This window comes from Hyaena hyaena, unplaced genomic scaffold, assembly GCF_003009895.1.
Source record: "Hyaena hyaena isolate Hyena2069 unplaced genomic scaffold, ASM300989v1 scaffold_261, whole genome shotgun sequence".
NCBI classification, from domain to species: Eukaryota; Metazoa; Chordata; class Mammalia; order Carnivora; family Hyaenidae; genus Hyaena; species Hyaena hyaena.
In genome coordinates, this window is record NW_024080893.1 from 1,110,241 (window position 1) to 1,132,525 (window position 22,285).

The 22,285-nt window shown below is 35.0% G+C and overlaps 1 protein-coding gene across 1 annotated transcript in view; it reads right to left on the minus strand.

Moving 5' to 3' along the window:
* SCYL2 (SCY1 like pseudokinase 2) overlaps positions 1 to 22,285 on the minus strand; it is a 64,573-nt gene that overhangs the window by 36,940 nt on the left and 5,348 nt on the right. The window contains exons 2-4 of the mRNA XM_039245590.1: positions 12,769 to 12,973; positions 5,683 to 5,840; positions 481 to 625 (exon numbers count right to left, since the gene is read on the minus strand). Of these exons, the coding sequence (XP_039101521.1) occupies positions 481 to 625; positions 5,683 to 5,840; positions 12,769 to 12,945 (480 nt within the window). The 5' untranslated portion in view covers positions 12,946 to 12,973. The remainder of the gene's footprint in view (positions 1 to 480; positions 626 to 5,682; positions 5,841 to 12,768; positions 12,974 to 22,285) is intronic.

Sequence of the window (22,285 nt, forward strand, 5' to 3'; positions counted from 1 at the left end):
GAACTAAATATCTACTGTATAAATTTACTCTATAGAGTTGAAGATAATTTATTTTAGTAAACAGGGAAAGGAAAATCAGAAAAAGTGGATATATATGAAAAGGCTAACAATATCTCTTGATACCTATTAAATTATTTCCTTAAAGATGTAACTTTTAATTTTAATTCAATACTTAACTACTTCAACTTAATAGTTTGTTTTGAAATGCATTCCTGAGGTTTATAACTCAAAAAAATCAAAATGAAACCATTCCAACCACCAGTCAGTAAGCACCCTTCTACAAAGGTTACCTATGTTTCATAAATATAATTTCAATCTAACAATAAACTGTAGAAAAATACAATACAGAAATAGTTTTTAAATTACTGAAAGGATCCAAAGGTTTACCTAACGCAGCTTATATTGTTAATAAGTTTGAAATAGCCAGAAAATAATTCTGAAGGAAAAATCTCTTTTCACATGATGAACAAAAATACATACCTGGAGCAATCCATATTTGGTTTCTACATCATAAAGGTTATAATCCTTAATGTCTGGAGATACAGGGGAAGGTAGATTTTCCCAGTTACCTAAAACATTGGCTAAACTGGCAAAAACTGGTTCTGTACAAAATGCCAAGCAATCCCTGTTTTAAAAAAGAAAAAGACTTATTTACCACCATTTTTTCCCACATTATCAAAATCAAATATACATAAAATATTAGTGGTCAACAAGACAGCAGACTGATTTATTTTCAGCATTAATATAATACATTTAAACCACAATTTTCAGAATATGCTCAGAGGAATCTGCAAATTTCCCACAGACCCGCCCTGGAGCCAGAGGAGTCAGAAAAGGGCACAGAGCACAGTTCCAGGGCCTCTATAACTTCTTCAATCAGAGTAGCTTTGCTTTTACCTACATTATATATAATTTGTAAAGGTGTCACAACTTTTAAATTCTTAAAGTACTGCTCTTTGATATGTAAGAATATTTAGAAATTCAGAAAATGTCAGATATTAACATTCAATAGGCTTTATGGAGTAATTATAAAGAGCTCAGGCTTTGAAAATGGACAAATACCCAGCTTCAAGTGCCAGCATCCCTATCCCCCAACTATGTGGACACCTCAGCTCTGAGATTCACTTTGCCCATTTGTAAAATGGTGATAAAAAACCACCTTGAAGGGTTATGTGAAGATCAAAGGAGATAATGAATGTAAAGCACATAGCACAGTGACTTAGCATGCAAACTCAATAAATCTTTACTACTGCTATTATAATTACCAAATGTTTGAGGCTCAAATCCTAAAATGTTATGACTTGGGCTTAGGCTCTGGCAATGGAGAACTACAAGGTAGTGTGGTAACAAACCTAAACCAAACTCCTGTACCTGGGCTGTAATTGCTTGATGTCAAGTATGCCCTTTGCTGTTTCATCTTTTTCCTATTCCTGTGTACCTTTTCTTTCACCCTGAACTCACTGTTCAAGTAAAAGTGTATGCAGAAGCTCAATATACATGAGAGATTAAGACAAAGTTTCTTCAGGTGAGGGAGAGAGTTACACTTGCTCACTCATCAACAAAGGCGCTATCTTGTTCTTTACTCCCTCCCCAAGCTCATTAACACAGTGAACACCAGGCTTTCATTTGCTGAACTGTACCAGAGGAATACTGATCAAATGCTCTAAAGTCCTTTGCTGTGCAGCAAAGGAAACAACCCACAAAACTAATAGGCAACCGACGGAATGGGAAAAGATAGTTGCAAATGACATATCAGATAAAGGGTTAATATTCAGAATCTATAAGGAACTCACCGAACTCCACACCCGAAAAACAAACAACCCAGTGAAGAAATGGGCAGAAGATATGAACAGACACTTCTCCAAAGAGGACATCCAGATGGCCAACAGACACATGAAACGGTGCTCAGCATCCCTCCTCATCAGGGAAATACAAATCAAAACCACACTGAGATACCACCTCATGCCAGTCAGAGTAGTTAAAATGAGCAAATCAGAGAACTCTAGATGCTGGCGAGGATGTGGAGAAACGGGCACCCTCCTACACTTTTGGTGGGAATGTAAATGTGTGCAGCCCCTCTGGAAAACAGTGTGGAGGTTCCTCAGGAAACTAACCATAGAACTCCCCTATGACCCAGCAACAGCACTGCTAGGAATTCACCCAAGGGATACAGAAATGCTATGCATAGGAGCACATGTACCCCAATGTTCATAGCAGCACCCTCCACAATAGCTAAATCATGGAAAGAGCCTAAGTGTCCATCAACGGACAAATGGATCAAGAAGATGTGGTTTATCTATACCATGGAATACTACATGGCAATGAGAAACAATGAAATCTGGCCATGTGTAGCAACATGGATGGACCTTGAGGGTGTTATGCTGAGTGAAATAAGTCAGGCAGAGAAGGACAAATATATGTTTGCACGTATAGGAGGATTAGGAGGAACTTAACTGAGGAGCAAGGGGGAGAAGAAGGGCGGAAATGGTGGGGGAAAGGGAGAGAGGTAAACCATGAGAGACTCTTGAATGCCGACAAAAACTGAGGACTGATGGATGTGGGGGTAGGGAGGGATGGGCATGGAGGAGGGCACTTGTGGGGATGAGCACTGGGTGTTATGTGGAAACTAATTTGACAATAAACTATTTGTAAAAAAAAAAAAAATGCTCTAAAGTCTTTTCTATAGTTTTCTGTAATTCCCAGGACTCATGTATTTGAGCTACTCATTTTTTTCCAACATCATCCTTGGTCTCATCAACTTCATACAGTTATTCCTCCGGTTGGAAACCCCCTTATCTTTTTCATGAATATTCACTTCCTTCGTCATTTTTACAAACAGTCACATTGAGAAGGGCTATATCCTCTTCTCAAGAAGCACTTCCCCAACGACAGCTTCTTACTAGACATTACCTCCTACTCCTACTTCCACCAAATCTAGCTCACTGGCATCTTTATTCATCAAATTCAAGTACTGAGTCCTAACAATACATACTTGATTCCTTTCTTTCTCCTAACAACAAACTATCACCCTTATTACCCTTTACTGAAAAAACCCTTATTAGCCTTGTAATAATCATTACAAGTTTCTTTTACTCCCTTCCTTATGTCATGGGCAGAGAAAAAAACAGAAAACCCTAATCTTTTTAAATTCAGAGCAAAGTCACAAAATGTACTTTAACCTTGCTTTTTATTTTTCTGCATTCAAGGACACTCCTGTACAATTCTCTTATTTAGCTCCTTATTCCATGGCCCCCTTTCCCCGTTATTCACCTCTTATCACTTTCTACTTTAAAAAGCATAAAGTGCATCTAACATGAATGACTTCATTTCCCCAAACTTCACCTCAATATATTAGTGATTAAATGACCATCCTAAAATTTCCTTTGAGCTCCTCTTATGGGACTTTATTCACATGATGTCTTATCTACGGGGCTCCTTTGTACCTATTTTCTAACTTCCAAACTGCCTTCCTGCTACTGAAATTATTGAATATCAATAATAACCTCTCACTAGTAAAATATAATGAATTTTTCTCAGTCCTTATCTTCTTTTTACTCAGTGGTCCTCAGTGTTACTAGGTCCCTTCTCCCTCCTTCAGCTCACATGACATATTGCCTGTTTTCCTCATGGTATGTAACAATTATCGTCCATTTCTTTCCCTCACTCTTTTTTTCCCTCTACGTTTTAAGTTCTGTCCTCAGTACTCTGCTCTTTTTACTCATGCTCTGGAAAACTTCTTTTATTCATAGTTTTAATTACTACCTCTGTTACCCTTAATACACATCACCAACTCTGGGCTTTCACCTGGATTACTTTACTATGTTGCACATTTCTTTTGGATAATTCCAGTGTTATTTCTACATTAATTAATTCATTAAAAACTGGAAGTTAGTTTTTCCTACCCTAAAGTTGTCCTTTTCGTATCAATTTTATAGTTTTATAAGCTAACAATGAAGATGCCTTAAAGTAACCTTTGAATTGTCTCTCTTAATGACTGCCAGTAAATCCCTCCTATAATATTTAAGTCACCACAAAAGAAACTACAGAGACAGCTTCCTCCCCCAAGAGACTTAAAATGTAATGAAATACAAGACACATTGATACTTGGGGCGCCTGGGTGGCTTAGTTGGTTAAGCGTCCGACTTTCGCTTAGGTCATGATCTCACGGTTCGTGGGTTCGAGCCCTGCGTCGGGCTCTGTGCTGACTGCCAGCTCAGAGCCTGGAGCCTGTTTCAGTCTGTGACTCCCTCTCTCTCTGACCCTCCCCTGCTCACGCTGTCTCTCTCTCCCTCTCTCTCCTAGAAATAAATAAAAATATTAAAAAAAAAAAATAAGACACATTGATACAAGTTAAAATAACAAATTTGGGCAGGATTCTAATAGGTGACATGGTAGAGGAAAAGGTACAGTTAGGAAAGCTCAGGATGAGCATGGCAAACAAAACTTAGGCCACTTTGGGATACAGAGTTCACAGTAGTGATGTTACATAAGAGTCAACAACTATATTTTTCTTCTGGGTTTATTCATAAAAAGAAGAGCAATAAAAATATTATTGTGATATGAGAAATATGTGCATATTTCCGGATAGGCACACCATGGTATTGTGAAAGAAAAACAAAAACAAAAAACCATGGCCTCAAGAATCAAGGTGTCTTAAGTACGTGGCTTAAATAATGTATCTGATCCTCAGTTCCTCCATATAATTGTGAGAGCCATTTAAGTTAAACAAATGTAAAGCATCTAATACAGTTTTCACAGTAAATACTGGGTTTTTTTCATTCAGGTTGAAAGAAAGTATCTTGTGCTCTTGGAGGAGAGGGATCAGTGAAGATTCCAAAGTAAGAATTATACAGAAATCCAATATATATAAAGAGATAAAAGCAAAAGTTTCCTGGCTGAAAGGAGACTGGAAGCCTGGAACTCTGCCAGCTCTGTTCCCCTACCTGCCTATTCTTCCCCTGTCCTTAAAATTCTAGGGTCCACACAACACAACTGGCAAACCATTTAGTTAAGATCTTCTGAATTAATAGAGAGAAATACAGTCTGCTAGGTAGGAAGGAATTAAGGAAAACAGGGTTAGGAAGAAAGTAGGAAAAAGTTTATATAGCTAGGGTATCTAATGGACTATTAAAAGCACCATAGGCACGAAGATTCAGTTAAGACTACACAACATTAGTTTCATATTCTTGTCATTCTCAGCAACAGTTCCCAAGCTATTCTTGAAAAAAATAAATGGGAGAGTAACTGAGGGCTATGGACTGATATGCTGAGTATATCAGAAAGTTAAATGTCTGGAAGAGTACCTGAAACATACGTAAAAATAGTCCGCAAATATGGAATTAATGCAAAGAGTACAAAAAATTCTAGCAAATTAACAAGAAGAGCTACTTGCAGGCAGGGACTGTATGCTATACTTCTGCATCTTCCACTTTGACTCCTATAGTGCTGAGCATAGAGTGAGCAAATACAGACTGATAGCAAATGTGAAGAATATTCCAAAGAAGCAAAGACACAGAATATACAAATAAATTTTAGGGAAGTAATAAATCCATAAGAACTCAACACGGAGTTAATGAGAATTTGTCACTGACAGCATGCTATACAGACAGAATTTAAATATAAAATTATTTTTAGGTATTTGTTCAAAACAAGTCTTTCATGAAAGTTTTTATAAAAATTTACCTGGACTCTTCTAAAGGATGCTGGACAGTAAGAAGTCGAGGGTGTCGTAGTCGAGTTAACTGTTGGACTCCTCGTTTTAGGGAATCGATGATTTGATCCTTTTCAAATTTTTGGTATTTGTCAATCAGCTTTTTATCAAAGACAAAAACAGCCACTTCCTAATAAAAAAATTGCGTATCTAATTTTAATCAAACATATATAAAAGAAATAAAACTTTACCCAAGTGTCACAAGAGTCTACAACTAGAAATAACTAAAATCTAATGTTATAGAAATTATAGCACTGCTGTAATACTTTTGTGATATCAAAAAGTTGGTTTCTTCATGATTAGTAAATTTAAATATTTTTAAAAGTATTAGACCCAAAGCCCTCATCTAAGGAAAACACAGGAAAATCTCCTTCTTTGAACTCTGATACACGAAAGGTGTGTGTAATGTGCTATACCCCATGTAGTAATCTTTTATTTAACCAGAATTCAAATAAAAGCTAAAATGTTTAAAAATTCAAAATGCTGGGGCGCCTGGGTGGCTTAGTCAGTTAAGCATCCGACTTTCGCTTGGGTCATGATCTTGCGGTTCGTGGGTTCGAGCCCCGCGTCGGGCTCTGTGCTGACTGCCAGCTCAGAGCCTAGAGCCTGTTTCAGATTCTGTATCTCCCTCTCTCTGACCCTCTCCTGCTCACACTCTCTCTCTCTCCTAGAAATAAATAAAAATATTAAAAAAAAAAATTCAGAATGCTATTCATAATGATAACCCTGGAGTATACTATAAAATCTTTAATCACTTTTTGAAAGAAAGAGTATATATGTCAGGAAATGTTTGTTGACACAAAAACCCATTTTGTAAGCACCTTTTACATATGAATAACCTATACTCACTCTCTCCTTCCACCCTATCCCCCATCTTATTATGGGTAGAAATTGGGAATGAACGGTAGCAGTACAGGAAGCTGCTAACCCACTGTGTCTCTTCAAGTAAAAAAATACTCTTTTGAGTAAAAGCACACAGTGTCCTTAACTATCTTCTTCCTTTCATTTTCCCTCTCACCCAAGGAAAAATAGTTCCCATCCAGTTACCCAGTCTTAACAAATCAATAAAAAAACAGCTGTATTGATAGTTGTACTATCATAGATAGTACTACCATTGTGTAATGCATCAGTGATGCTACATCTTCATCCTAAATGGAAAGAAAAATGATAAAGCTGGAAGCAAAATTAGCAAAGAATCAATGCTAGCCTTCCAAAAGTCTCTGAAAGATTTTGAATGACTTTCAGAATTTCTATAGAAATCTCTTTCAAAAGCCTCTAATTAAACCTACTACTGCTCAACTATCAATATTTAAGACAGTATCTTTCCATTTTATTGTTCTCTTATTATTTCTACTACATTAGGATTACTGGTTTTCACAAGTTAGCCTGGCAACCTAATTACCTAACAGAGATTCACTGCAGAATCCCAAACCAATAAATAATAACCTACAAGTTATTATCCTCACTTCACAGATAAGGACACTGTGGAGAAGATAAATGTATTACATCTCACAATTGGTAACATCAAGTTTTGAATCCAGTCATTTTAACTCTAAGGGCCATATTCTGTCTCCCCAGAAATAATACAGATCCAATAAATAAAGAGCACCCCAGTAAAACATAACATATGCCTCCAAGAAAACAATCATTTAAGAGATTTAAATAGCACTCATATATAAATACATAATCTTCGCTCTTTTGATCATTGCAAGACATAGGACTATCAAAAAGAGCTAAGAGCATTATGTAATATTAATTTGAACTAAAAACAAATGACCTAGAAGTTCAAGTTCCTATCTCACTGTGCATGAGCGCAATCTTATTTTAGGAAGTGTTCTGCTGTAACACATTTTATAAATGCATCTAATTTATGTGTTTATTTTTTCGATGTCTTGAGTCCTTTAAAAAAGATCACATGAAATGGCTCTTTGAGCACGTGTAATTTCACCACCCTTAAGGAAAAATACTACACTTCAAAAAAAAAAGAAACATCACAAAATTCTCTCTCAGACATTCATTATTATTTTAGGTCACAGATAAAAGATTTCTACATAGATCAGAATTCATTATCAACTATATTAAAAAGATGTTCTCTTTGTTCCAATCAGTTAAAATTAATGAATTTCAACAAAGTTGTGACTAACACTTATACCTCATACTAACTTCCTAAAACTCTTCGCATACACATCAAAAGTTTTCTTCAGAACAGACTATCATCTAGGTTTTTATGCTTTCCTTGTACCACTTCACTACCCACCCTGTTAAGACGTATCATTTGTGTTAAAATCCTGTCACCTTATAAGTATTACAAGCTTCTCAAAGAAACCATGCCAACAAAAAAAAGAAAAAAAGAAACTATGCTAAGCGTCTCTGTATCCACAACAGGATTTACAACTCAGATGTTTATTACCTAGTGGCAACAATAAAAATAAACAGTTACTGGAAGCTTTCCGTTATCATCCTAAATTAAAACCTTTTTTGGCTCTTCATTACGAAAATTTTCAAATACATAGAAAAGATGAGAAAAGATGAAGATACCTTTCACTTAAGAGTCAACTGTTAACTCTATAATTAAATTTTGAGGCTCTTTTTTATACAAAAATTACTAAAACAAAATATTGGAATACTTTGGTACTCTTGTTTATTCACTTCATATTCTTTAAAATAGATTGGCAAAGAAAGTTACCTACTAAAAAGTATTTTTTCTCAATAACCTATCTTTAAACAAAAAAATGGCCATAAAATAATCTACCCTAAAAACTATCTATCAAAATGTAGACTACCTATTGATACAAACTTAATTTATAATTTTTTAAAGTTACTTCCCTAACTACAAAGTTGAACTCTTGCTGAAAACAAGACAGTTTAAGTAACAAAATCCAAGCAGATACATAGCAATGTGTCTAGAATTTCCTAATCCATGACTTCCAGTAGCATATCCCTCAAAGTCACCAGGGATGGTTTCTGAGACATGGATACTCCTGGTGATCTCTATTTTATAGACCTTTTGTGACTGGTCAATGGTGACAAACATCATGTGCTTTACTGTTCATGTGATGTGGGGACAATGTTCCTTTCTCAAAATGATAAAATCTAAATTTTTATTTAGACTAAGTTAAAAACAACTTGATATTTGAGAAGACTGAGAGATAACAAGATATACAACTTAAAGTTATTAAAGATAGTCAATGTTCATTATTGACCTAAGCAGCTGGACTAACACTTCCAGCTTTCCACAATGGTTTCTTTTATTTAAAACTTTTATTTATTATAATTTAACCTTTTACAATAATTTAATTATGCCTTTGCCTACACAATATCAGCAAGCCTCACCCATGAATACTGGCATTTGTATTAACATAATGTAGATTTTGCAGAAAGGAAGGGACCATGTCCAAGCCTATATTTGGTAGAATGGGTAGAATAAAGAATATCAGTAAAATATTTATTATACATTTTTAAAATCAGTCTATCTTCATTATCTTCATAGGAAGAATCATTTAACTGGGGGTATTTTAAAGCTTCCACAGCAGTCAGAGCAAAAGAAACAGGGCAGCAAATGTGACTTTTAAGCCAAAACTAAGACTAAAGCTGCTCATGCTCTCTCTCTCTCTCTCAAAAATAAATAAAATATTAAAAAAAAAAAAAAAGGAAATGGAGCCAAGCACAGAAGCACATACCATTAGCTTATTTATTCCATTTAAATAAAGTTCAAAAACAGGAAAATTTACTTTCAACTGTCAAAGGATCAGATAGCAGGTACCCCTAGTGAGAAGGTGGACAGAGGTAATGACTATGAAAAGATATGAATATTAGCAATGTTTCCTTGATCTGGATACTGGTTATACAGGTGTGCTCACTGTGAACATTCATCAAGCTGTACACTCATGATTTGTGCACTGTTTTGCATAAGTTCTTAAAAATATATTTAAGAAACTAAATAGGCACAATTTTTATTCCATAAATGGTCACCCTGAAATGTCTTATAATGTCTCTATTGAGATTCTAGAAAGAGTAAGAGTTAGAAAATAAGAGCTACTCGTAATGAACACTGAAAAAGGAAAATAAATAGTATTGAAGCCTAAATAGTACCTTCACGTGCCAAGAAACTATAATTGATTATCCATTTTAACATGTTTACAAGTTGCGCTTGGTTAAGCTTACCCAAATAAAAGCTTTAAAATCTTAATTTTGCATACAAAGTTATTTTGTATACAAAGCTGGCCTAAACACTTTTCTTTTAAATGTTTTATTTATTTTTGAGAGAGAGAGGGACAGCATGAGCAGAGGAGGGTCAGAGAGAGGGAGCTATAGAATCTGAAGCAGGCTCCAGGCTCTGAGCTAGCTGTCAGCGCAGAGCCGAACGCGGGGCTCGAACCCACGAACTGTGAGATCATGATCTGAGCCGAAGTCGAACGCTTAACCAACTGAGCCACCCAGGCACCCCAACACCTTATTTAAATGCAAAAAAAAAAAATCGACTTTACAACTTTGCTTGAGACTCTTAGGAATTGTTAATTGCGCTTCATGAATTACTATGAGATGTTTCTTCAATGAATGTCTTTCAAAAACGATAAATATTAGCAACAATTGGTTTTGGAAGCATAAAGCCAGAATAATAATAATACAGGTGTCCAGTCAGGTACAATGACGACGCTACCAGGCGCATAAGTAAATTTTTATTTACCAATTCTTTTTATCTTGCTACATTCCAGGTTTCACAAGTATGTCCTTTTTTTCATCTGTTCTGTAGGTGTTTTTATTACTACTCCACTCCTCTCAGAAACCTTCATTTAGGTTAAAAAGTCAAAAGTTGTACATAATCTGAAATTATAATTCAGCATGTACTGTTGTGAACTTGAAATAACTCTAGCAAAAAGTACATGGAATCTCCTAGCCCTAGTCCCTAACCCGATGTTTACCTCAAAGTCAAATTTAAGATTATATAATCTGCTATAAAACACAAATGCAATCAAGTACACTTATGCTAGATCTAAAAAAAGTGAGAGGGTTAAATAAAATTTTTTTTTTAATTTAAAAAAAAAAGTCCTTAGTCTCAGTGTCCCTTTACGCAGGGGAAAAAAGACCAAGAAGAATATCCTTTTCCATTATTTTTCTCCTGGCTTCTCTAAGAACAATGTTGTCATACAGAACTTTCTGTAATGATAGAAAGTTCTATATCTGCATTGTCACTATGGTAGTTCTAGGCACATTACAGCTAAGGAACATCCAAAATGTGACTAGTGCAAATAAGGAACTAAATTTAGTTTTTATGAACTGACATAGGCATATGTAGCTTGTGGTTACCATACTGGATGGCATAGCTCTAGATTATCTATCATCTATGATTCCCTTTCAATAAAAAATGAGATAACTAAAAAAGAACTGAAACTTCAGGTAAGGGAGAAATTAAAATGAGGCTTCAACTCCAAGGTGGTTAAAGACTTAGCTATTCCTTAAGGAACTAGCCAGTAGTCCAGATGGGATACTCAGTTCAAACACCTTAGGTCTAAAAGAGGCAAAGAAAGAAGATTCAAAACTATATCCACAGAAAGCATGGATATGTTCCAAAACTATCTTTTTCCACAAAGCAATAAATTTGGGGAGTGGGGAGGGGAGAAATAGAGTTGTTTTCTAAGAGAGCCTATTCTGGCAGTGAGTAGTGAGAATGGCTGTATTAATGTGCAATATCTAATCAATTATCTATTATTTGTGCCTGATTTTCATGTTCTATGAACAACAACAGAAGCTTCAACATTATCAGAGAATTTCAGAATATGAACTACTGATATAAACACAAACACCTAGAAACTCTTTTGGTTAGGCACAAAGACACTATTATGGTACATCCTTAATAAATAATGCAAAATTTAGTACAATTGATTTGCCAAAAACTAGTGTTGGAGGTTGGGCATTTACATAACTTAATGGCCTCATTAATAGCTTTTTAAGCATTCAATACTCAAGAAACGACTTGTTTTTTAGTGAGCTCAGTGAAAACAATGTTCAAAAATGACAAATCAATCAGCATTTAAGATACAGATCAGCTCTGGGCTTAAAGACTTCCAACCAAATGGCCATAAAAACAAGATTTACTTGTCAGATACACACTACATACCACAAGACCAAGGTTCTTACTTCATAAAATGATAACCAAAGCCAATTCAGTCTTTAATATACTTGTTTGATAAATAAGCTGATTTTGGAAAAGTCACAAATAACGCATATCTACAACTGTTATGACTGTGACAGTTACTAGAAAATATGTGTAATAAATTCCAAACATCTTACAACCCATATGTTTCACCTGTAGAGAAATAAAAGTACTTTTAGAAACAGTAATTTTTATTTTTAAAGGACACATTTCTACAGAGGTTTTAAACCTGGAGGTCTTTCAATCCTTTAACAATTCCAACAGAAAACTGCTAGTAAAATTTAACACTAACAATCCTCCACATTTCTGAGAACCATCTGTTGCTCTCTTAAATCAAATTAAAAAAATAAAAATAAAAATACAACTCATTCAAATGACTCTGCTAAAAGAAGAGTTACTTTTAAAATAACTTTGAAATCAGTATATCTCAAAACACATTACTGACTATCCCACAAATGTACCCTCTTCTGATAATAAAAACTATCAAGTTAAACACAAGAGTGTTACAGAAGTCTATTTTCCAGAAGGCCATATATAAAATAAAAGGGGAATAAGAATGTACTAAATAAGAATGCATTTAATGTTGGAAAAATTTAACTGAGTATTTTGCCAATAGCTTACTGACAAATTTGAAAAGGAACACAATTTTTATTCTAAAACAAATTCTTTGCTAAAAATCTAATATGCTCCTTTACTCAACAGAAACATTTATTAAGTAATCAAAATTAAATTACAAGATGGGGTGATATCTCAACTAATATATTTGTAACCAGGAGATTCAGGATGGAAATTACAAGTAAAGAACACATTACTTTTGGCATTTCTTAACATAAAAACTTATATGCACATTATTGTACTTATTGACATGTTTGTTTTTGCCAATGGACTCTGAATTAAAACTTACCTGTTTTGTTGACTTTTTTGTGCCATTGAAAATCTTCCAAGCTAGCCCATTGCCACCACTGGCAATGTGTCGACCAACATCAAATTCTCTAGTGACAGGATTTCCCATTACAGCACTGGTGACATCAGCTGTTACTTTTGTAACAGTACTCTTTAACTTATTAAGCATGGACTCCATGGCTGCAATATTGAGTAGTTATAGTTACCTAAAAACACAGGGGGATAGGGTAACAATGATCATTTGTTTTTACTTGTTTCAGCACTTAACATTAATTATTTAGTCTGAAAAACTTAATATACCCAAACAGGGAATGAAACAATTCTACAAAGTATAAAAGCTACATGTTGGTTTTGTCTTCAAAGAACCCAATACATTCAAATGCAAATTTAAATCTAGGAACCACACTGTTCCTTTCAACCTCAATTATTACAGACTAGGAAGAGAAAAGACGTATTCACACTTGACACTGACATGAATGTTGTTCTACTATATAACATGAACCTTCAAGACTTTAAGTGGTATTGGAGGGCCTAAATCTTTCTTCACACTAAAAACAGCCATATAAAACCTGAAAGGAGCTAATGCTATCTATACTAAACAAGAAGTTTATATTTGATAAAAGTTTCATTCACTAATAAAATAATTAGGTTGAGGGGCACCTGGCTGCCTCAATCACAATAGCTTGTGATTCCTGATCTTGGGGTCGTAAGTTCGAGCCCCAAGTTGGGTGTAGAGATTACAAAAATAAATAAATAAACTTTAGAAAAATAAAAAATAATAATAATATAAGGCACCTAGGTGGCTTGGTCAATTAAACCTCCAACTCTTGGTTACAGCTCAGGTCATGATCTCATGGTCATAGGCTTGATCCCATGCTGGGCCTGGAGCCTGCTGGGGATTCTCTCTCTCCCTCTCTCTGCCCCTCTCCCCAGCTCATGCTCATGCACACTCAATCTTTCTCTCAAAATAAATAAATTTAAAAAGGGAGAGAAAAGCATTCGGAGAAATTTTTTAAATAATAAGTAAAATAACTACTGTTGAACTATGAAATTACTCAAGAATATCTTCTAAAAGAAAAGCATTGATGGCAAAAGGACAGTAAAACAAGCACAAGCAATAAGTCATAAAATATTTTTTTCTTTTTTTAAATATTTATTTATTTTTTAAAGAGACTGGGAAAGCAGGCTCGGCCTGTTAGCGCAGAACCCAATGCAGGGCTCCAACTCACAAACTGTGAGTTCATGACCTGAACCAAAATCAAGAGTAGGACGCTTAACCAACTGAGTCACCCAGGTGCCTCTCATAAAATATTTTTAATATTTTACACACCTCTGACCATGATGCAGGAACAAAGACTGAATTTATCCTCTTACCTTAAACAACCAGAAGCTGGACAAAATGTATAAAATCAATGTTTTCAGGCAGCACAGGTATGTAATCCCAATGAGAAAGCAAACTAACAAGGTGAACCCCATGATTGCCCCAGCTTTCTGCCTAGAAGTACACTGCAAACCAGAGTAGTGAGCAGAATTCCAAGCAGTAGTCTAGCTGAGTTAGAGTTGAGGAGACAAATTGGAGTTCAAGGATGCAGAGGTGGCTAGGAGTTCTAGGATACAATTTCAAAGATAAAGGGGAAAATTAGGGAACAAGAGAGAAAGAAAGAGAGAAGGGAACTATGCTGAGAAAGAGCTCAGAAGTTTGCAGAGAAATTTGATTCTTTGTTGAACAGTAAAATGTCCACACATGGTATGAAACTCCACCAGGTCAGGCAAGGACTGACTAGAGAGCTGTAAGCTGAATAGTTCCAGAGTCCACACAGGGCTGCAAATCATTTAATTTCTCACTAGCTACAGTAGAGTCCTCAATGATCAACTAAAGGCACTCAGTAGAAACCCCAAAAGAACCATGCCTTAATAGTAGGATAAACTGTTCTTAGAGTAAAATCTACTCTAAACCTTCCCTAACAAACTAAAAGTGAGGCTCAAATGATCAAACTAATGATAAATAACTGCCTACAAAAATGAAACCCAATACTCATGAAAGACAAAAAGATTTCAGGAACCTAACAATGTAACATTCACAATGTTCACCATGCAGTCAATAATTATTAGACTTCCCAAGAAGCAAGAAAATGTGCTCATAACCAAGACCAAATCAGTCAATAAATCTTCCAAAATGACAAGTTACAGACATTAAAAACATTAATAAGCTTTCATAGGGGAACATGGGTGGCTCAGCTGGTTAAGCACCTGACTCTTGGTTTAGGCTCAGGTCATGATCTCACAGTTTGCGAGCTGGAGCCCCTATTGGGCTCTGTGTTGGCAGCAGAAAATCAGCTTGGGATCTTCTCTCTCCTTCTCTATGTGCCCCTCCACTGTTCACTAATTTCTCTCAAAATATATAAATAAACTTTAAAAACTCTATCTTATATTTAAGTTCAAGGAAAGCATGAACATAATGAAATAAAATAGAGTATTTTTTTAAAAATCTCAAATGAAAATTCTAGAGATTAAAAAGTAAAATACCTCAAATAAAAAATTTAGGGGATATGATTAACAGATTAGAGAAAGTAGGAAAAAAATTAGTAAAACCTGAAGGTAGAGTAAAAGGCTAGAGGAAAAAAAAATGAACAAAGGCTTAGTGACCTTTATCACATTCTAACATATATATATATATATGTTACACATATATATATATACATATAACACATAATATCACAGTCTAACATATATGATTAAATCCCATATGTGAGAAGGAAAAGGGAGAAATGATATTTGAAAGCATAATGGCCAAAATGTTTCTGAATTTTATGAAAACTATACAAGGTATCAAGAAATTAAATAAACCACAAGCAGGTAACAGAAAGAAATAGACATATCATACCAAGTAGCTGAAAGTCAGTAGGAGAAAAACTTAAAAGCAGCCAGAGGGAACAGGAAAATTATACAGAGAGGAAAAAAGATAAGAATTTTCCCCCGACTTCTAATCATCAAGTATACAAGCCAGGGGACAAATGAATGGAGGTCTCTAAAATGCTAAAAACAAACGAAAACACCTGTCACCTAGAATTCTATAAGGTAGGAGGAAAAAACTTTCAAAAATAAATGTGAAATATTTCTTCAGGAAAACAAAACTCTGAAAGAATTTGTTGCCAACAGATATTCACTACAAGAGATATTAAAAGAAGTCCTTCAAACAGAAGGAAAAAGATACCAGATGGAAATGTGAATCCATAAAAAGAATGGAGGACACTAGAAATAAAAATTATGTGGGTTTATTAAAAAAAACCCTCTCATGTTACTTTTAAAAGATAGCTGATCATTTAAAGCAAAAAAATACATATATATTGGTATGTGTAGAAGTTAAAAAAAATGACAAAACAAAACAACAATAGGAGAGGAGAAATGAAGTATATTTTTGAGAGATTCTTCCATTATATTTCAGATAATATAATATCACTTGAAAATAGATTATGCAAAGTAAAAACACATTATAAATCCTAGACTAATAAGTAAAATAATAGATACAGCTAAAAAGTCAATAATGGAAATAAAATGGAATCCTAAAGTAAGATGAATACAAAAAGATGCAGGAAAAGAGGAAGAAAGGAACAAAGGACAAGTGTAACAAGTAGAAAATAGCAAGAGAGTAGATTTAAATCTGACTCTATAAATAATGACAGACATATGTATAAACAATTATAAGACATAAAAGTATAAATGATTTGGGGCGCCTGGGTGGCTTAGTCGGTTAAGCGTCCGACTTTCACTTAGGTCATGATCTCACGGTTTGTGGGTTCAAGCCCCGCGTCGGACTCTGTGCTGATTGCCAGCTCAGAGCCTGGAGCCTGTTTCAGTCTGTGACTCCCTCTCTCTCTGACCCTCCCCTGCTCACGCTGTCTCTCTCTCTCTCTCTCCTAGAAATAAATAAAAAACATTAAAAAAAAAAACATATAAATGATTTAAAATTCCAACTAAAAGGCAGAGACTGTCAAACTAGATTAAAAAGCAAGACCCAACTATGTGCTGCTCACAAGAAATCCACTCTAAACAAATAATCCAGTGAAGAAATGGGCTAAAGACATGAATAGACATCCAGATGGGCAACAGACACATAAAATGATGCTCAACATCACTCATCATCAGGGAAATACAAATCAAAACCACAGTGAGAGACCACCTCACACCTGTCAGAATGGCTAACATTAACAACTCAGGCAACAACAGATGTTGTTGTTGGCGAGGATGTGGAGAAAGAGGATCTCTTTTGCACTGCTCATGGGAATGCAAACTGGTGCAGCCACTCTGGAAAAGAGCATGGAGGTTCCTCAAAATATTAAAAATAGAACTACCCTACAACCCAGCAATTGCACTACTAGGTATTTATCCAAGGAATACGGGTATGCTGTTTCGAAGGGATACATACACCCCAGTGTTTATAGCAGCACTATCAATAATAGCCAAAGTATGGAAAGAGCCCAAATGTCCATCGATGGATGAATGGATAAAGAAGATGTGATATATATATATATATATATATATATCCACACACAATGGAGAACTACTCGGCATTCAAAAAGAATGAAATCTTGCCATTTGCAACTACGTGGATGGAACTAGAGGGTATTATGCTAAGCAAAATTAGTCAGTCAGAGAAAGACAAATATTGACTTCGCTCATATAAGGACTGTAAGATACAAAAGAGATGAACATAAGGGAAGCAAAAATAATATAACAACAGGGAGGGGGACAAAAACATGAGACTCTTAAATATGGAGAACAAACTGAGAGTGACTAGAGAGGTTGCGGGAGGCAGGATGGGCTACATGGGTAAGGGGCATTAAAGCATCTACTCCTGAAATCATTGCTGCACTATATGCTAACTTGGATGTAAATTTAAAAAATTAAATAGAAAAATTTTTTTAAATACACTCTAGGGGTGCCAAGGTGGCTCAGTCGGTTAAGTGCCTGACTGTTGATTTCAGCTCAAGCCATAATCTGCATGCTCTTGCTCTCTCTCTCTTAAAATAAATAATAAACATTTTTTTAAAAACAAGTCCACTTTACAAGAAGACCTAAAACTAAAAAAATGTGTAAATACACTAAGCTAGAGTGGCCATATTAATTACAGACAGGGAATATATCATAATAACAAAGATGTCAATTCATCAAGAAGACATAAAATCCTAAATGTGTACATACTGAATAATAGCTTTAAAATAAAGACAGCAAAAAATGACTGAAAGAAACAAATCCATAATTATACTTAGAGACTTCATGGATCCTCTCAGAAACAAATGGACATAGACTGAGCAGACAAAAAAAATTGGTAAGGATATAGAAGACATAAACAACACTATCAAATAACATTAACTGACCTGTAACACCCCACTTGACAAGAGCAGAATGTATTTTGTTTTCATGTGTACATAGAACATTCACTAAAACTAATTATATTCTTGGCCCTAAAACAAATCTCAACATATGTAAAACTACTGAAATAGAAAATACATTCTTTGACCACAATGAAATTAAACTAGAAATCAGTAGTAGGTAAAAATCTAAAAAAAATCCAAAATGTATTTGGACTTCTCAAGTCCATATTAAACACTTCTCAATAGCTCAAGGGCTAAAATAAATTAAGTCATTTAAATACTTTGAGGTGACTGAAAATGAAAAATCTGTGGGATACAGGCAAACTGGTAATTAGTGGAAACACACAACTTTAAATGTTTATATGAGGGGGGAGAAAATACCAAAATCAGTGCTGTCACCTTCCATTTTAGGAAGCTAGGGGGAAAAAAAACTAAAATTAAGTAGGAAAAGGGAAATAATGAGTAGAAATCAATAAAACATACTCAATTTTTAAAATTTTAATGTTTTTATTTATTTCTGAGAGAGAGAGAGAGAGAGAGAGAGCGAGCAGGGGAGGATCAGAGAGAGAGGGAGACACAGAATCCGAAGACAAGCTCCAGGCTCTGAGCTGTCAGCACAGATCCCGATACGGCGCTCAAACCCACAAACCGTGAGATCATGACTTGAGCTGAAGTAGGACGCTCAACCAGCTGAGCCACCCAGGTGCCCCTGAAACATGCTGAATTTAATGTAACACTCTATTTTAGAGAAATAAAAGAAAAATCAATGATTCCAAAACCTTTGATTTTAAAAAGCCACTAGCTACATTAAGAAAAATTTTAAAGACACAAATGAGCAATATCAGAAATAGAGGAAATCCTACAGATTCTAATCCTATATAAATCCCACAGATTTTACACAATAAGGTATATTATAAATGATCTTATGCCAATTAATTCAACAACTTGGATGAAATGGAAAAATCCTTGAAAGCCAAAACTACCAAAATTGACTCAAGAAGGAATAGGAAGTCAGAAAAGTCCTACATAAAAGAAATCCAATTCATAATTACAATCTTTACAAAATAAATTCCAGGCTCACAAATTCTATCAAATAGTTAAGGGAAAAATAATAACCAGGTCTGTACAATCTCTTCCAGAACATAGACAGAACAATTTTCATGTCATGTTACATAGTCAGTATTGCCCTGATACCAACAACAAACAACCCAAGAAAACTGCATACCAATATCCCTCATCAACATGTAAAAATCCTTAACAAAATATTAATACATCAAATCCAATAAGCCCAACCCTTTAACCAAGTGAGATTTATCTAAGAAATGCAAGGTTGATTTAACACTCAAAACAAATTCATGTAATTCACCATATTAACTAAATAATGGGGGATGGGCATATGATTATCTCAATAAAGGCAAAAAATTTTTTTGACAAAATTCAATACCCATTCACAATAAAAATTCTCAGCAAACTAAGAACAGGATAAAAGACAACTTCCTCAGGGCTCCTGGCTGGCTCAGTCGATAGAGCATGATGCTCCCAATCTCAGGGTCTTGAGTTCAAGACTCTCATTGGGCATGGAACCTACTGTAAGGAAGGAAGGAAGGAAGGAAAGGAATTTCATCAACCTGATAAATGGAATCTTTGAATACCTACAGCTACTATTATATTTAAAAATAAAAGATCGATTGCTTTCTCCCTAAAGTAAAAATATCTACTTTTACCACTTTAATTCAATATTCTAATGGAGATCTTAGCCAAAGCAATTAAGGGAACAAAATAAAAAGGCATTCGATCATGTACAATGAAAGTCAGAAGGAATCTACAAAAAAACTACTAGAATATAAGTTTAGCATTATAGTAAAATATAAGAATGGAACGTTTAAAAAAAAAAAAAAAAGACTATTTCTGTGGCACCTGGGTGACTCAGCTGGTTAAACTCCCACTTCGGCTCAAGTCATGATCTCATTGTTCATGGGTTCAAGCCCTATGTCAGGGTCTGTGCAGACAGCTCAGCCTGCTTCGGATTCTGTGTCTCCCTCTCTCTCGGCCCCAACCCTGCTTACACTCTGCCTCTGTCTCTCAAAAACGAATAAATGTTAAAAAAAAATTTTAATAAATAAAAAGAATAAACCAAAAATAAGTTCAGGAAAAATTACTAAAGGGGATGTGCTTTATTCCTTTAAGGACAGATATTAACAGCAAGACCCCATGTCTTATCTACCACAGAATTACAATTAAGAAATAAGATAGCTGTCGTAGGGATAGATAAGAATAAGTTAATTTTAATTAACAGGCAAAAACTCCAAGGTTTTTATAAAAGTAAAACATAATCACAATATGCAAGTCTAGAAATTAGATCCATTTTAACTATTGAAACTTTTTTTTTTAATGTTTATTTATTTGAAAGAGTGCACAAGATGGGGTGAGGGGCAGAGAGGGAGAGCGAGAAAATCAGAAGCAGGTTCTGTGCAGACAGCACAGAGCCTGATCTGGGGCTCAATCCCATAAATCATGAGATCATGACCCGAACCAAAATCAGGAGTCCGATGCCCAACTGACTGAGCCATCCAGGTGCCCTGTAACTATCTAAACTCTTGACAAAAATTTCAGATACCATCAACATAAAAACATGCAAAAGAGTACATTGGTTTTTAAATTATTTAGAGAACACACAAGCAAAAATATTTGGAAGGTCACTGGACTAAGGCAGTACTAGTTGATATCTAGTTTTCTCTGTTAATTAAATTGTATTGATGTAAATATGACCTACTTTCTTCCATGACAGATTTGAAGTGTCTTTAAATAGACATAGACTCATTTTCCCTTTTTAGTTTAATGCATTTCTGTAAGCACTTAGAAAATGTTGCTATTGGCATTATGAAAATATTTATTGCTATGCCAAGTTGTTCTCTATGAACATCTGCTTCTGACTTTTGATGGGGGAGGTGAAGGGACATTAAAAAAACCTACTTAAAACCTATATATCCATTCCTCTAACTCTGCCTAAATAGCTACATATTATATGCCATGTACTAGTTATACATTGGAAATACAGATGTAAATAGAAATACTTCTCTCTTTAGGGACTCAGTCCTGTAGCTGACTCAAACCAGCAAAAATTTACAGCAATTAACAAGAGGTACATACCATGCTCCAGGATGAGAGTAAGACTATGATGTGATTTGAGAACTACAAATAGCTCAGTATGAAAACAAAGGATATTTTCAGAGGTAATATTCAAACTTGAGATGCCCATCCATCATTCAAACAGAGCCAACACTAGTGTACACATGATGAGAACATGGAAATTCACTTGGCAAATTATTTAATATTTATTGAGTACCCACTGTGTATCTGATACATATAAGAAAGTGGGGGAGAAAGAAGGAAACATAAGCCATGAAAGATCTTACCACCAAAGGGCCAAGAGACAGAGAAGTAAACCAACTACAGCATTAGCCTACAGTAATAAAATGCTACCGAATACACATATGAAGTCTTACAGGAGCAAAACAAAACAAAACAAAAACAGGAATAGAGGAAGGGAGTTTTCCCAAAACAGTAAAGCAAAGCTAGAGATGTCTCTAACGGAGAATAGGAATGAACTAGATAGGGAATGGGAGAAGTAAAGGAGTAAGACAAAGAGTCGAAACAAAGCAGTTCAGATAAAAGCTGGAGGAAACCAAGAAGTATGGCAAAAGAGACTTATAAAAGCCAGATCACCAAGAGCAATTAGTAGTAAGCAATCAAGCTGTAAGCCACAGAAGGGTTTCAAGCATGAATAAGCTCAATCATTCTATCAAGCAAAGTAAAAGATCTACTAGGAGTGGAAGGAGGGAATGTGGCAAGACTAAAGGGAACATCAATGTGATGAACTACATATGTAGTTCTGGGATGATATAATTTACAATGTATACAAAGCAAGAAAACAAAGGAAAGGACACTTGGAAATCAGGACAGGAAGATGGAGATGTTGGGAAGAGGGGATGTTTAAACTGTGTGAGTTATATGAATGCTTACTTTATAATTACATATTAAACTTTGCTGTGCACTTTTATGTACTATATCTCAAATTTTAAACAAATTTTAAAAGAGGGAGAGGTTGGGGTGCTGGATGGCTCCGCTGGTTTAGCAGCCGAC